Source organism: Bufo bufo, chromosome 8 (assembly GCF_905171765.1).
Source record: "Bufo bufo chromosome 8, aBufBuf1.1, whole genome shotgun sequence".
Classification (NCBI taxonomy): domain Eukaryota; kingdom Metazoa; phylum Chordata; class Amphibia; order Anura; family Bufonidae; genus Bufo; species Bufo bufo.
The window spans coordinates 207,288,978-207,306,512 of NC_053396.1; the positions used below are offsets into that span (position 1 = coordinate 207,288,978).

The 17,535-nt window shown below is 49.7% G+C and overlaps 1 protein-coding gene across 1 annotated transcript; it reads right to left on the reverse strand.

Moving 5' to 3' along the window:
- Positions 1-1,047: 1,047 nt before the first annotated feature.
- Positions 1,048-17,535, reverse strand: RNF5 (ring finger protein 5). The gene is made up of 6 exons (XM_040405296.1): positions 17,352-17,535; positions 16,250-16,268; positions 8,061-8,173; positions 7,753-7,813; positions 5,673-5,790; positions 1,048-2,800 (listed from the first exon to the last, which is right to left on the reverse strand). The coding sequence occupies exons 1-6, from the start codon at positions 17,450-17,452 to the stop codon at positions 2,706-2,708; spliced, it is 507 nt and encodes a 168-aa protein (XP_040261230.1). The 5' UTR covers positions 17,453-17,535; the 3' UTR covers positions 1,048-2,705.

Below are 17,535 nucleotides of genomic sequence, written 5' to 3' on the forward strand. Positions count from 1 at the left end.
ATCTGTACTTGCCTGCTCCCCACCCCTCATCTCTGGCTCTCGGGTGGTCTTCACCGGTCCTCCAGTCCCCGTCTCTAAACTTCTTGCATACACAGGGTTTACGTGTATTGCTGCAGCCAATGACTGACCTCAGTGGTGAGGCAGTGATGTGCCGCCAGGGGACAGGACAGTGCTGAGGCCAGTCAATGGCTGCAGCTGCGCACATGGCCTAGACCGGAAGCTTACAAGCGGGGTCTGAAAGTCCCGTGAAGAAAGCCTGGGAGCCAGAGAGGAGCGGTGGGGAGCAGGCAGCTTTCTAATGCGGGAGGCATAAAAGGGTTGAACCATCTTGCCGTTTCCTTGGCGAAATGGGACTAAGCGCTAACCTGAGGTGGCTGGAGTTACAGAAACTCCCGGGCTGGACGGCGCTCTGCAGATCCCCTTGCAGTGAATGGGAACTACGCAAACAGTGAAGTACAGCAAGCTCGCCTGTTTCCATAACTCCCGAGTGCTGCTACTGGGTTTATGGAGCTATGGAAACAGCGGAGCCCCGGCCGCTCCGGCATCCCGTAAGCCCGGCCACATGGGGCGTGAAAACAGCGAGATGGGACAACCCCTTTAATTCATAATCTATTGCCCTGTGAATAAAAGACCATGGTTTTTTTTTTGGTTTTTTTAAGGAGCAAAAAAAGTTTCGTTGGGCAACAGGAAATTATAACCCATCCTATAAGCGCCGCGTTTTGTTTTGTTTTCTCACATGCTGGCATGCTTTGGCTCTTTTTTTTTCCTTCTTCTCTATAGAAAACATAAAACCGCCTCATGAATTTAACGAGCCATGGATGCTCCCAAAGTCTGTCCAGATGAGAACAACATGGCCGCTTCCTTCAAGGAACAGCGCCACACCTGTCCACAGAGGGTGCCCGCTACTGCAGCTAATGGGACTGAGTTGCAATACCGGCGGACACGATCCACGCACATTCTTCTAATCTGTAGAACTCATTGCAAGCTGCAGCAAAGCAGAAGAGTACGGAGCGCGGTGGCGGAACGCGGAGATGTGCTGCACAGACCTGGATTTGGTATCATTTTAATGACTGGTAAGGGGGTGGCCGTACAATACACTGCGCCTCCAGCAATATTTACAAGTGAGGAATCAAGACGTGACAATTTAACACTTCTACATCCAGAAAATAGCTGCCCCCTCGAAGGAGTCTGTGTACAAACAGAGGAGATGCATGGTTTTCAGATCAGGAAGGGACCCGGGATATTGACTTAAAGGGGTTGTCCAAGTTCTATAAAAACATAAACAAATGAATGGGCGCTGGCCTGTTTTCTCTGCTGCTCTTCGGTCCTCACTGCTGCAGCCAATGACTGACCTCAGCAGAGACATTTCGTGCATGGATGAGACTAGCGACTGGCTGCAGCGGTGACCCGTGCACAGAACGCCACAGCTTCAGGAGCAGGAGGACCACAGCACAGCGTTGAAGAAAACGGGCGAGTATCCGTTCATTTCCTATGGGTTAGCAGAGTTTTTATATAGACAACCCCTTTAACACATCTAACTGCAACTCCCAGCATCTCCTGATACCCGACAGATCAGTGAGCTCCAACGTGCGTCTCTCTTGCTGTTGTAAAGCTACAGCTTCTGACATGCTGGTGGTTGTAGTCTTGCAACAGCTGGAGGGCCATGAGTTGGAGTTCACATGCTATGAGATATAGATTCTCCAGAACTTCTGGACCGATGATGACGTCTGACTGCCCCAAAAATGCAGCCAGGCGCCTGCTGGGTTCTGTTCCCACCCCATGTATGGTCAATGGCCGGAAGGATACATGGTTCTCAGCTCCACTGTCCACACCTGATGTGACAGAGCCCACCGTTACATGTGTATGGGGGGAGGAAGGAGTGGGCATCTTAAATTTCAACATGCCCAATTCTTTGGTCTGAAGGAAGGCAGCTGGCAGCTCCTTCCATTGAGAATATACGCATGCTCAGCTGAACCCAGCATGCACGTATATAGGGAAGGTACGGAAGAATGGCTGTTGGACGACCAAGCGTCCAGCCAACAGCGCCCTTCCATGCCGTCGGTGCATGCTGGCAACTGTAGTTTAGATTATTATCCCTTCGGCTCCACATGGGCAAACCTCCTCCCCCAGTCCTGTCACATTAAAGGGTTTATATAGGATTAAACAGCCCCACACTTGTCCATGGGTTGTGTCCGGTACTGCAGGTCAGCTCCACTGAAGTGAATAAGCAGAGCTGCAATACCAGATATAACCCGTGGACAGGCGTGGCGCTGTTTTGTTTCTTTAACCCAGACAACTCCAAATGGTCACTGTATGGTGTCACCGTCTAGTGCACAAGAGGAAAATTCTGCAATGACCCCTGAAGATTTAAGACATTCAGTACGAGTACAGGGAGCGGCTGCCTCCGTGAGATTGGATCCATACACCCGGCATCGTTTTCAAGATTAACCATTTACAAAGTGCAAAGAAAAATTAGAAAAACCAGGAGGACAAATACTTACAAATGTAAAAAGATTTAAGAGAGGCGACCGGAGAGGCGGAGTAAAGTGCCCATAGAAAAAGATCTGATTGGATGAGATTTGGGGGAAGGGGACACAGAAAAGAACCGTCTCATAGGCCAGGAAGTGCTTTGCAGGGAGGGCGGCTCATCGCAGAGCCTGGAGTGCTGCGCGTGGCTAAGGCCCCCTGCTGGTGAACCGCAGGCCTCACACGCTGATCAACCAGAGGAAAAAGAAGGCAGCGATGATGAGGAAGAGGGAGTCAGGCAGTCCGAACATCCTTCCCGGGGCAAGTCCAGTGTCTGCAAGACCAAGGGAAAGAAGGTGAGTCGCACAGCGCTGTGTCTGCCCCGTCACTCTTACTCCAAGTAAAATCTGCAATTCAACAGCAGCACAGTGTATTTAAGAGATGTAATGAGGTAAAAAGGAAAGATCAGCTTGTCCCAATTGTATCCTTATAAAATAATAAGCTGTTCAGTCAATGCCTCGGGGTGGGGGAGGGGCTGTGGGAATGCAATGTCAGCGGCACTGGGGATGGTAGAAGTAGTCAGTGCATGAACGTGCATTTTTTGTCTTTATATATATATATTAAATATATGGTTATATTTACAAAAAATGACCACTTCTAACTCTTTATTACAGGGGCCTGTCCTGGCGATAGGTGGTCTTTAATAACACTCAGGGTAGGGATACATGGATGTGGTGACCATGGGGCACTGACTTATGCCATAGCACTGTACATCAAAAGTTTAAGGGAGTTTTCTGGGATTTTGATACTGATGACGTATCCTCTGTATCTGATCAGTGGGGGTCCGACACCCGAGCCCCCCGCTGATCAGCTGTTTGAGAAGGCGCCGGCGTTCCTGTGAGCGCCGCGGCCTTCTCCGCGCTCACCAAGCATAGAGCCATACATTGTATAGTGCCTGCGCTTAGCATTGCACTCAGCCCCATTGAAGTGAATGTACGGTGCTGTGCATGGTAAGCACGGAGAACGCCAGTGCCTTCTCAAACAGCTGACCTGCGGGGGTCCGGGTGTCAGACCCCCACCGATAAGATACTGATGACCTATCCAGAGGATAGGTCATCATTATTAGGCTACTTTCACACTTGCGCTCTACCTTTGCGCTATCGAGATCCGTCATAGGATCTCAATAGCGGAAGAAAGCGCTTCAGTTTTGTCCCTATTCATTGTCAATGGGGACAAAACTAAACTGAATAAAACTGAGTGCACCAAAATGCATTCCGTTTCGTTTGTTTGCGTCCCCATCGGAGACAGAAAAACGCTGCAAGCAGCTTTTTTCTGTCTGCGATGTGGTGCGGAGCAAGACGGATCCGTCCTGACACACAATGTAAGTCAATGGGGACGGATCCGTTTTCTCTGACACAATAGTTTCAATGGTGTTCATGACGGATCCGTCGTGGCTATAAAAGACATAATACAACCGGATCTGTTCATGACGGATGCATGTGGTTGTATTATTGTAAAGGAAGCGTTTTTGCAGATCCATGACGGATCCGCAAAAAACGCTAATGTGAAAGTAGCCTTAAAATCCCTGTAAGAACTAAACAAGTCCTAAGGCCCCTTTCACACGGGTGAGATTTCCGCGCGGGTGCAATGCGTGAGGTGAACGCATTGCACCCGCACTGAATCCGGACCCATTCACTCCAATGCGGCTGTGCACATGAGCGGTGATTTTCACGCATCACTTGTGCGTTGCGTGAAAATCGCAGCATGCTCTATATTGTGCATTTTTCACGCAACGCAGGCCCCATAGAAATGAATGGGTCTGCGTGAAAATTGCAAGCAAGTGCGAATGCAATGTGATTTTCACGCATGGTTGCTAGGAGACGATGTTAGTAAATTGATAGAAGTCAATTCACTGTATTATTTCCCCTTATAACATGGTTATAAAGGAAACTAATAGCATTCTTAATACAGAATGCATAGTACAATAGGGCTGGAGGGGTTAAAAAATAAAAATTAAATTAACTCACCTCATCCACTTGTTCGCGCAGCCGGCATCGTCTTCTTTCTTCATCTTTCAGGACCTGCAAAAGGACCTTTGATGACGTAATCGCGTTCACCACATGGTGACATCAGCGCAGGTCCTGCTGAATGAAGATAGAAGGATCGTCACCACGTGGTGAGCGCGATTACGTCATCAAAGGTCCTTTTGCAGGTCCTGAAAGAAGAAGAAAGAAGACGATGCCGGCTGCGCGAACAAGTGGATGGGGTGAGTTAATTTTATTTTTTAACCCCTCCAGCCCTATTGTACTATACTATTAGTTTCCTTTATAAACCATGTTATAAGGGAAAATAATAGAATCTACAGAACACTGAACCCGAACTTCAGTGAAGAAGTCCGGGTTCGGGTCTGGGTACCACAATCAGTTTTTTTTCTCACGCGTGTGCAAAACGCATTGCACTCAAGTGGAAAAAACTAAACATCGGAACGCAATCGCAGTCAAAACTGACGGCAATTGCGTGCCTACTCGCGCGGTTTTCCTGCAATGCACACGCGACGCATCTGGAGCAAATCCGGGAAGCTTGTGTGAAAGAGGCCTAAATGCGTCCTATTACCAAATATTTCAACAGCGCCACCATGTGGCCACGTCAAGAACCCCATGGCCTTGCTATGATGGGGCTCAGGTCTATGGATCCTCTCTGGGGGAGTCAGTGAACACCTTGCAGTGCGGTTACCATTCACCGACGGTCAGTGAGGTAAAGACAACCTCTTTCACACGAGCGTGACGGATCGGCTCCGGATGCGTTCTGTGAAATTCGCACCATTTTGCAAGTAAGTTCAGTCAGTTTTGTCTGCGATTGCGTTAGTTTTTTTTCTGCGCGGGTGCTATGCGTTTTTCATGCGCGTGATTAAAAAAAAACTGAAGGTTACAACATCTCTTAGCAACCATCAGTAAAAAACGCATCTCGCCCGCACTTGCTTCCGGATGCAATGCGTTTTTCACTGAAGACCCATTCACTTCTATGGGGCCAGGGCTACGTGAAAAACGCAGAATATAGAACGTCGCAACGCAGAACTGACGCGTGAAAAAAAACAACGCTCATGTACACAGAGCCATTGAAATGAATGGGTCAGGATTCAGTGCGGGCGCTATTCGTTCACGTCACGCATTGCACCCGCTGGTGTGAAAGGGGCCTAAAGAACTTACCTGCACGAGGCGGTGATGGGAAATCATTAGTGTTAAAGACTGTAGTAAAAAAGCCAAAAGGAAAAGCACCGATGCCAAAAGACATATGGAAGCCGGTATCCGTGAACGCCGGGAGCCCCTGCAAATGTAGAGAAGCGCAATTAATAAATGAGCACTGTACAAACGAATGAGAAATGTTCATCCCCTCCAAGAATGAGCCACAATGCTCCGGCTGGATTGTCACCTACAGACATTAGCAAAATCCATATCCTGACAATATGTCTCAGTGCTGCCCCCTAGAGCCCTGAGTAGAATACAGCCGAGGAAAAACAAAGCAGCCTAAAGCACGGCCTGTACAAGAGCGCCCCCTACCTGCTGCAAGTCCAGGCCGCACAAGACTGGAGAAAAGTTTCCTCTCTGTTATATTACAATGGCTACACCCCAGACGTCACTAAACCCTGGTCAACCCTGCATGGGGGTTACATGTAATAATAATAATAATATGACATGGTGAAAATACCGTCCTAGAAGACACGTGAACATGTCCCATGCTGCATAATAACAGACAAAATGGGTCATACAGTGTAAAAAACCCTCTGTCTAGGGGTGTGATGGCTAACCTCCGGCACTCCAGCTGTGGTAAAACTACAACTCCCAAGATGCACACTTGCTTGGCTGTTCTCCGAACATGCTGGGAGTCGTAGTGTCACCACAGCTGGAGTGCCAGAGGTTAGCCATCACTGGTCTAGGGCATGTCTGAGCTTAAAGGCGTTCTCTGGGATTTAAATATTGATGGTCTATCCTCAGGACAGGTCATCAATATCTTATCGGTGGGGTCCGACTCCAGACACCTACGCTGATCTGCTGCCTGAAGAGCCAGCGGTGCTCGGGTGCGACGTCATATTCATCGGTCACATGGCCTTTGTGCAGCTCATGAATGGGACTGAGATGCAATACTAAGCAGAGCCACTACATAATGTATGGCGCTCTACAGCTGAACATGGGGGGTATGCCATGGGTTGGACCCCCACCGATCACATATTGAGGACTGGTGGCCTATCCTCAGGCTAGTTTCACACTTGCGGCAGGGAAATCTGGCAGGCAGACAGAGTTCTCCAGATCCGCCACTGCCAGATACTAACCCCTTCCTGCCAGACCCCACTGACTATAATGGGATCTAGCAGAGATCCAGATGCTATCTGGCAAACATGCAGAGAAACGGCCGGACAAAGCCCCCTGCATGCAGCGGTTATTGTCGAACCAATTCCCAGCATAGTCTGCTGGACCTGCCTGCCAGAGCACCCAGCTGCAGGTGTGAAGGCAGCTTTAGATGGGTGGGGATCGTCAGCCTCCCCTCAAATCACCTGTTTGAAGGGGCTATTGTGCTCCAGTGGAAGCCGTGCCCCCTTCATGGTTTACCAGACACAGCGCCATACATTGTGTAGTGGCCGTACCAGGTATCACAGCTCAGACCCATAGGATGAGCTGGATTAGCACGCACAGCCGCTGCTCAGGCTATATGCACAAGGCAGTGTACGCCATGCGGTTTTTCAGCAAGGATTTTTCGTGTGCATTTCGATATATGTTTCCGCACAAAAACCCCTGTGTTATTTGGGGATTCGGACGTGCACTTGCCCCAGGTGTGGATTTCAAAATCCGCACCGTGTGGCTGAGATTCTGAAGTCTCATCTCCTTAGCTGGTACTTTATTACACTGCAGAGTTTCCACATTAAAATTTCCTCAGAAAATCCCAGTGTAACATGTAGCGGGTACCGGTGTCCTAAAAGTAGTGAGCTGTGCCTGGTAAACAAGGAGGGGGACGTGGCACTCCTCGGAGGACATCGGCCTCTTTACACAGCCGATTGGTGGCAGTCCCAACACCGGACCCCCGCCTGATCTAACAATGGTAATCATCCAGGAGACCCAGACGGGAACATGTGCATCTCACAGATGTCAGTGGAAGATGCCGAAACCACAGAACAATGGGGAAAACTTTTCACTGACTTTTGGAGGGGGGGGGGGGGGGGGGGTTGAAGCTGGAGTTTTGCAAGTTGCCCCACACTTGGCCCAGGAATGGAGAGTTGTTGTGTGAAGGACTTACCTCTGCGGCCCGAGTCTCTGGTTCTGGCCTCTGTCCCTGAGGTCTGGGAGGAGTCTTCAACCTGTAAAGAAACGGGACAATGTATAAGACAAAGGCCGGATTACAGGTTCTCTCAGTGGCCGCCCTTTTGGTATTGTCCATCTATCATTTAGCGGTCTCCAACCTGTAGCAAAACTACAACTCCCAACATGCCCTGACAGCAAAAGGCTGTGGCACGCTGGGGGCTGTAATATCACAACAGCTGGTGACAACTGCCCTAAAAACTTATACTTCTGACACCCAGAGAGCAGGTCCTGACCAATCTTCACCTGGGGTCCTGCCGATTAGAGTCCCCTCTGCCGTATATCGGGATCACGTTCTCTCGGCTGATCCATGCCTTGCACACAGGACACTCCTGGCGCTCGGGCCGCGTCTCTAACCACTGGAAAGAACAAAGAGGATGAATACACAATAATAACCAGGAGTCTGTATAGAGTATAACGCAATGCATGTCTGTCCTGGGGTTTCTGGACAGCGGTGCTGCATCTTGGCTCTCAGGGGCCCGGTCTATATAGCTGGGGGCGTCATAAAGGGGACTCAGGAGTGAGCAGCCGCTGACCTATCAGTCATCGATAATTCTCATTATTACAGGGAGTTAACCAGGCAGAGCTCAGCGTATGACCCGGGGCACATCGGATACCCTGCGGGTCACTGGCTGCCAGTCCTGCGGGGTGCCATCAGCTGGTATCACCCATTCTCAGGACACAAGTTTCAGGTGATATTGCCTCTAACTACACTGCTCAAAAAAATAAAGGGAACACAAAAATAACACATCCTAGATCTGAATTAATTAAATATTCTTCTAAAATACTTTGTTCTTTACATAGTTGAATGTGCTGACAACAAAATCACACAAAAATAAAAAAATGGAAATCAAATTGTTCAACCCATGGAGGTCTGAATTTGGAGTCACACTCAAAATTAAAGTGGAAAAACACACTACAGGCTGATCCAACTTTGATGTAATGTCCTTAAAACAAGTCAAAATGAGGCTCAGTAGTGTGTGTGGCCTCCACGTGCCTGTATGACCTCCCTACAACGCCTGTGCATGCTCCTGATGAGGTGGCGGACGGTCTCCTGAGGGATCTCCTCCCAGACCTGGACTAAAGCATCTGCCAACTCCTGGACAGTCGGTGGTGGATAGAGCGAGACATGATGTCCCAGATGTGCTCAATTGGATTCAGGTCTGGGGAACGGGCGGGCCAGTCCATAGCATCAATGCCTTCGTCTTGCAGGAGCTGCTGACACACTCCAGCCACATGAGGTCTAGCATTGTCTTGCATTAGGAGGAACCCAGGGCCAACCGCACCAGCATATGGTCTCACAAGGGGTCTGAGGATCTCATCTCGGTACCTAATGGCAGTCAGGCTACCTCTGGCGAGCACATGGAGGGCTGTGCGGCCCTCCAAGGAAATGCCACCCCACACCATTACTGACCCAATGCCAAACCGGTCATGCTGGAGGATGTTGCAGGCAGCAGAACGTTCTCCACGGCGTCTCCAGACTCTGTCACATGTGCTCAGTGTGAACCTGCTTTCATCTGTGAAGAGCACAGGGCGCCAGTGGCGAATTTGCCAATCTTGGTGTTCTCTGTCAAATGCCAAACGTCCTGTACGGTGTTGGGCTGTAAGCACAACCCCCACCTGTGGACGTCGGGCCCTCATATCACCCTCATGGAGTCTGTTTCTGACCGTTTGAGCAGACACATGCACATTTGTGGCCTGCTGGAGGTCATTTTGCAGGGCTCTGGCAGTGCTCCTCCTGTTTCTCCTTGCACAAAGGCGGAGGTAGCGGTCCTGCTGCTGGGTTGTTGCCCTCCTACGGCCTCCTCCACGTCTCCTGATGTACTGGCCTGTCTCCTGGTAGCGCCTCCATGCTCTGGACACTACGCTGACAGACACAGCAAACCTTCTTGCCACAGCTCGCATTGATGTGCCATCCTGGATAAGCTGCACTACCTGAGCCACTTGTGTGGGTTGTAGACTCCGTCTCATGCTACCACTAGAGTGAAAGCACCGCCAGCATTCAAAAGTGACCAAAACATCAGCCAGGAAGCATAGGAACTGAGAAGAGGTCTGTGGTCACCACCTGCAGAACCACTCCTTTATTGGGGGTGTCTTGCTAATTGCCTATAATTTCCACCTGTTGTCTATCCCATTTGCACAACAGCATGTGAAATTGATTGTCACTCAGTGTTGCTTCCTAAGTGGACAGTTTGATTTCACAGAAGTGTGATTGACTTGGAGTTACATTGTGTTGTTTAAGTGTTCCCTTTATTTTTTTGAGCAGTGTACATTGGTATTGCATGCTTAGATCCCCAGGAAAACTGCGACAAATCAGAGATCCGCTGTGCCTCAATGGAAATCCGTCTGCTGTCCGAATGGCCGTGGATTTCTTCCACAAGGATTTTTAAACAGCGCTAGGAAATGACGTGGAAGATGTACGGCTGCACGTGGATTACCCGCCACTAGAAGAAGTTAATCCGTGGTCAGATCCACGATCTTAGAACTACAAATCAGTCCAGTGAAAATGTCAGACCCCCCAAGACGTCTAATAGCAAGGTTCAAACCCAAGTAAAGAATCAGATACGTAACACCCAACACGCGACGAAAGCAAAGCGCGCGCCCCCAGGATGAGGAGGGGTACCCTGGGACGTAGCTAACCTACCGGTGGTCCCTGCCTGTCCATAAGTTACACTATCGGACAGTACCTCAGTCCGAGGTCCCCAGATAGCACAGATGTAACCAATAACAATGCATCAGGGGGCACCATGCAGTAGAGACATGGATACCACCCAGAGTAATAGATGCTGCCAGCTGTAGGCCAGAGGAGCAACTCACCATTACTCCCCCCAGTCTCGAGAGGAAATGCCTCTCGGCGCTGTGGTCCACGTCACAAATGTGGAGGACGGAGCGAGGCAAGTACCATTAGGAACGGCCAAAGTGTGGTGTGAGGCAGAAGTCATGGGTGCCCATGTAGCGGGTGCCTGTGCCGCTCATGTAGATGAAGCCACAAGTACTCTGGTAAAAGGCAGGGAGCAGAGGGCGCATGCGCGGATAGAGGAGAAACTAGTGAACAGAGTGTGGTCTACAGTGGCGCCAGAGGTAGAACCAGCACTAAAAGGTATAATAACAATCAGAGGTACGCGGGACATGACGGTAGGACACAGCGCCTCCAGGGGATCTACATACTAAATCTAATCCAAAACGTTAGGAGGGGAGCGCTGCGCCATCGCGTGCAATAATCACTCAAATAAAGGAACATCAGTAAGGGCGAAATCACATCATCGCTATTTTTCCGTTCTGCTAATCCGTCAGAAGAACAAAGAAATTAAGAAAAAAATACGGATCCTCTGGATCAGTTATGCACATTTGGCGTCCGTTTGAGCCATGTCTGTCGGAGATCCGTTATATTCCTGGACTTTTTTTTCTGCCTAAAATAACGGATCTTAGGCTCAAACGGATGACAGATGTGCAGAACTGATCCACAGGATCAGAAGAACGGGAAAAAAAATAACGGTGATGTGAACGCGCGTCCCAACGTTGAGATGGGAAGGACATAAAGATCACAGCTAAAGGAAAGCATCTCATTCCGGCCAAAGGCTTGATAGGATCCCCGTGAATCCACCGGTCTGTGCTCCCCGATTCCTGTCCCCATTCAGTGGCACAGCGGATGGACCTGGGGTTATTATGGAGGCATTCTTTGACATGTCCGGCCAGGGAGATGGCACGTGTTTTGGTGACATCACTCACGTGTCCACCTGTTTACCTAAATTCAGGAAAAGTTGGCCAAGAGTATGGCCACACTGACCAACATAGATAACCCCTCTGCTTTTACAGTTCATAAAATCTCTCAAAAAGGCCGTCCCGTCCGCTGCCGGACTCGTGACCTATTTGGGAACCTTCAAATAATCCCAGAAACTGCAGCCTTGATGTAGGAGATTCCCAGATATTTCCCTGGTAACCAGGGCTCCGGAGGTTTGGGTCTCAAACAATGGAGGTCACCCAGACTACGTCTTTTCCTATACTAATAGATGGTTTATCCAGGACCACCACCAGTCTGACACAGGGATTGGAGAGGAAATCCATCATTTGAGGTTGAAGCAGGGTTACCTTGTCTTGGCGGGCTGCATAACAGAAGGCCTCCCCCAATAGGTGTTGACCGGTCACATAGGTGAGCAGCCTGGCAGAGAAATCCTCCTCCTTAGGTAAGGGACATGGATGGAACTGTGAGAAGGGGTTATCTATGTTTGACCGTCCTCGTGACTACATTGGCCACATATTTTTGTGAATTAGGGTAAAGAATTGAGGAACACGGGGGCGATGTCACCAATACAAGTAACAAACAAAAGTATGCCACCATAATAACCTCAGTTCCATCCGCTGTGCCACTGAACGGGTATGTGAACCACCTAGATAAAGAAACGGGGACCACAGACGGGTGGACTTAGGCTCCTTTCACACGGGCGAGTATTCCGCGCGGATGCGATGCGTGAGGTGAACGCACTGAATACCGACCCATTCATTTCTATGGGGCTGTTCACATGAGCGGTGATTTTCACGCATCACTTATGCGTTGCGCGAAAATCGCAGCATGCTCTATATTCTGCGTTTTTCACGCAACGCAGGCCCCATAGAAGTGAATGGGGTTGCGTGAAAATCGCAAGCAAGTGCGGATGCGGTGCGAATTTCACGCACGGTTGCTAGGAGATGATCGGGATGGAGACCCGATCATTATTATTTTCCCTTATAACATGGTTATAAGGGAAAATAATAGCATTCTGAATACAGAATGCAAAGTAAAATAGGGTTAAAAAATAAATAAATAAATATTTAACTCACCTTAGTCCACTTGATCACAGCCCGCCATCTCCTTCTGTCTCCTTTGTTGAATAGGACCTGTGGTGAGCATTAAGTACAGTTACAGGACCTTTGATGACGTCACTCCGGTCATCACATGGTACGTCACATGATCTTTTACCATGGTGATGGATCATGTGATGACCGGAGTGACGTCAAAGGTCCTGTAACTGTACTTAATGCTCACCACAGGTCCTATTCAACAAAGGAGACAGAAGGAGATGCCGGGCTGCGATCAAGTGGATTAAGGTGAGTTAAATTATTATTTATTTCTTTTTTAACCCCTCCAGCGCTGTTTTACTTTGCATTCTGTATTCAGAATGCTATTATTTTCCCTTATAACCATGTTATAAGGGAAAATAATACAATCTACAGAACACTGATCCCAAGCCAGAACTTCTGTGAAGAAGTTCGGGTTTGGGTACCAAACATGCGCGATTTTTCTCACGCGCGTGCAAAACGCATTACAATGTTTTGCACTCGCGCGGAAAAATCGCGGGTGTTCCTGCAACGCCCGTGTGAAACCAGCCTTACAGGTTCAGATACTATCAACCCTTTGGCCGGAACGAGACACTTTCCGTTAGCTGTGATTTTTATGTCCTTTCCATCTTGATGTTATTCGTGTTCCTCTGTTTGATCCCCTGGAGGCGCTCTATCCTACCATTATGTCCAGTGTATTTTTGATGGTTATTATACCTTTCAGTGCTGGTTTTACCTCTAGGACCATTGTAGACCACATCTCTGCTCATTATTGTCTCCTCTTGGTAGTGGCAGCGCATACGCCCTCTGCTCCCTGGCTTTTACCGGAGTACTTGTGGCTTCATCTCCATAAGGGTGCGAGCACCTGCTACATGGGCAGCCATTACTGCGGCCTCCTACCGACACCACATTTGGGCCCTTCCTAATGGAACTTACCTCTCTCCGTCCCCCGTCATCCCTCCTCCATTCCCACCTCTCCAGGATTGGGAATTGCTCCTCTGGGGTCTGGTTTTCAGCTCGCAGCATCTATTACTTCTGCCATATCAATGTCTCTACTGCATGGTGTCCCCTGATGACCACGTATGATGAGAAATGCGTCGGGCCTTTGTTTTTTTTTTATCGGTTACATCTATGCTGCTATCTGGGGACCTCGGGCTGAGCTATTGTCCGATGCTCCTGTTGTATGCGTTTTATGTTTTTGCTTTATTTTAGGCATCATTTTCCCTATCTGTTCTATGTATTGGAGGCTGCTGGATTTTATATACGAGGGTAGCTTTTCCCTCCTGTAGGAACTCTGCAGGGACATACAGGATTATCCTGTCCGGGGCGTTGGCTCTGCTTGTTTATTTTGGGGTCTAGATAAGGTTACTTATGGACAGGTAGTTACCCCCAGTGGGCTAGCTACGTCCCGGGGTCCCCCCCCCATCATGGGGGATGGACTTTGCTTTGTCATGTTTTGGGTGTTATGTTTGTGACATGTTTTAGGGGTTTGACATTTGTTGTGACCTGATCTCAGTCTATGCAATATGACATTTTTTCAGTGTTTTTGTGAACTACATATCGACCTTGGATTTCTGTTGTGGATCACGCAGCAGATATACATCTGATTTTTCCACCACATGGACCTTCCCTAAATGTCCTTCCTGGTGGATCAGACTACACAGGGCTTGTTTGTAGTCTGTAACCATGGAGACGCACAGTTTTGCATAGGAGTTGTGTGCAGAAGACAGGAGGAGACTGGCTAATACAGCAGGCTGTAGTCATGAGGGGGAACGCTCCCGCCGTCGTATCTGGGCATCTACACACAACTGCCTGCCAGCAACACACCACTGTGACTCGTACATTCTCTGATATCAGCCACACACACACACACACCACTGTGACTCGTGCATTCTCTGATATCAGCCACACACACACCACTGTGACTCGTGCATTCTCTGATATCAGCCACACACACACCACTGTGACTCGTGCATTCTCTGGTATCAGCCACACACACACCACTGTGACTCGTGCATTCTCTGGTATCAGCCACACACACCACTGTGACTCGTGCATTCTCTGATATCAGCCACACACACACCACTGTGACTCGTGGATTCTCTGATATCAGCCACACACACCACTGTGACTCGTGCATTCTCTGATATCAGCCACACACACCACTGTGACTCGTGCATTCTCTGATATCAGCCACACACACACACACACACACACACACACACCACTGTGACTCGTGCATTCTCTGATATCAGCCACACACACACCACTGTGACTCGTGCATTCTCTGGTATCAGCCACACACACACCACTGTGACTCGTGCATTCTCTGGTATCAGCCACACACACCACTGTGACTCGTGCATTCTCTGATATCAGCCACACACACCACTGTGACTCGTGCATTCTCTGATATCAGCCACACACACACACACACACACACACACACACACCACTGTGACTCGTGCATTCTCTGGTATCAGCCACACACACACACACACCACTGTGACTCGTGCATTCTCTGGTATCAGCCACACACACACCACTGTGACTCGTGCATTCTCTGGTATCAGCCACACACACACCACTGTGACTCGTGCATTCTCTGGTATCAGCCACACATCCCTGTGACTCGTGCATTCTCTGGTATCAGCCACACACACCACTGTGACTCGTGGATTCTCTGATATCAGCCACACACCACTGTGACTCGTGCATTCTCTGATATCAGCCACACACACCACTGTGACTCGTGCATTCTCTGATATCAGCCACACACACCACTGTGACTCGTGCATTCTCTGGTATCAGCCACACATCCCTGTGACTCGTGCATTCTCTGGTATCAGCCACACACACCACTGTGACTCGTGGATTCTCTGATATCAGCCACACACCACTGTGACTCGTGCATTCTCTGATATCAGCCAGTAGGGGAACGACTGACAAGAAGTCCAAACAGTGGAGACAAAATGCCATCATCTACGGCCCCGGATTATCAGGGGTCGGTACCTCACTGCCGCCCGGGCACCACGCCCACACCAGAGCTGCAGCAATGAGCCCGGCTGCCGCAGAGACGCAGGTTGTAATAAGGTAGTTTCTAATAATAAAATAAAGCGACTTCTAGTAATAGAGAGTAATAGAGAGGTCGGCCATCCCCGGACTGAGCTCTCGAAATACAAATACATGAAAAGCATGATCAAAGAACAGATCCGTCAACAGCAGCAGCTTGCTAATGGTTTCCAGGAAGCAGCAGTTTTATTTCCTTCGGCAATTAAACATTTTCCAGATTTTACACGACATCCGTGTTGCATCCGTTTTTGCTGATCCATTGCCTTACCTTCTCCGTAAAACTATCTTCGTATCTTTTTTGTGGGGCTATGAAACGGACATACAGATGCGGACGGCTCGCGGTGTGCCGTCCGCATTTTTTGCGGATCCATCGAGATGAATAGATCCACATCCTATCCGTAAAAACTGCAGATCGGAATCAGAGCAAAAATAAAGGGGTGTGAAATGAATGGGGCCTTACTTATTAATCTGTGTGAATGGTGACATATGGGAGAAGCTGCCTCAGCACAGGGCTACATACAGACATCCGGATACAGAGGGCGACTTACCTGATAAAGACAAGGCCAGCTGAGGAGACAAAGAGAGAGAAGACACCATCAGTACGGGCAGAGAACGTCTGTAGCGCGATCAACATGGCGGACAGAGGGGTCGTGTACGGAAACGTTTCCATACACGCGAGCGAGGCCGGACTTTACTAACGCCGTCCAATAATCTGTCAGCTATTCATTTCTAATCTAACTTTACTGTACATTGTGCATGTGGCCCCCGCCGAGTACAGGGGCCCCCGAAGGCTCCGCCCACATCCCTTACCGCCGCAGGGGCGTGTTTTAGTACCAGCAACTGCTGCTGTGCATATACACGGGGCCCGCCCACACGGGACGGACAGGATCGGCAGCACATGTCACGCGGATTCGACCCTGCGCAACGCAAAGTGTGAAAGCGTGGAGGTGCCGCAACTTATAGTTAAAGGGGCACCCCATCTGTCTCCAGAACGGGGCCCGTATCCTGCCGCCGGGAGCGGGGGAGGGTCAGCCCACAAGCATCTCCCCGGATGGGAATGGTGGGACGCGGCCACTTCTCCATGGTGCGAGGCAGGGGCCCCATCTGGAGGTCGGGGGTTGGACAGGGGCCCCATCTGGAGGTCGGGGGTTGGAGCGGATATTTATGACACCGCTGTAATCCGTTGTGAGATTTACGGAAAGCCCGCAACATTTTCGCCACCTGTGAGGCGTAGCTGGCGAAAACTGACATCTTTGTGCCACCTTACGTATCGGAAAACCCGCCTATTATGGTGCTCGTCGCGTCTGCGTTATAATGGTCAAAGGTGGGCGGGGTTTATAGAAGGGCGGGGCCTCCCGCAGCCAATAGACTTAATATCATCTACGCCAGAATTTGGCGCAAACCTACGCGGCATAGCGTAAGGGCAGCGAAATTCTCAATGGATTTGGGAAGAGGCGCGCGACTCCTAATAAGGGGGACATGGACTGAGCCCCTTCATATTAGGGTTCAGTGAGAGCTAGCCTAGGGACAGGCCATAATGTATCTGCTGTGGAGTCCCCCTTTAAGCCGTCACGTGACCCCAGAAGATTTAGTGACCCACCCCCTCCATGCCTACATTCCAGCACTAAACCCCTGACAGCCCCCACTCACCAGTATAAATGGCCGCAGACACTGACCACCGGCTCCCGAGCAGTCTCCAGGCAGATGTTACATTCATAGGCCGCACCGGGGCTGCCAGCAGCCGCCGCCATGGCAACCGAGTGACCGGAACCTATCGGGAAGAAGGCGGAGCATACCGGGAGACGTCTAGCCACTGATTGAAGAAGACCGTAGC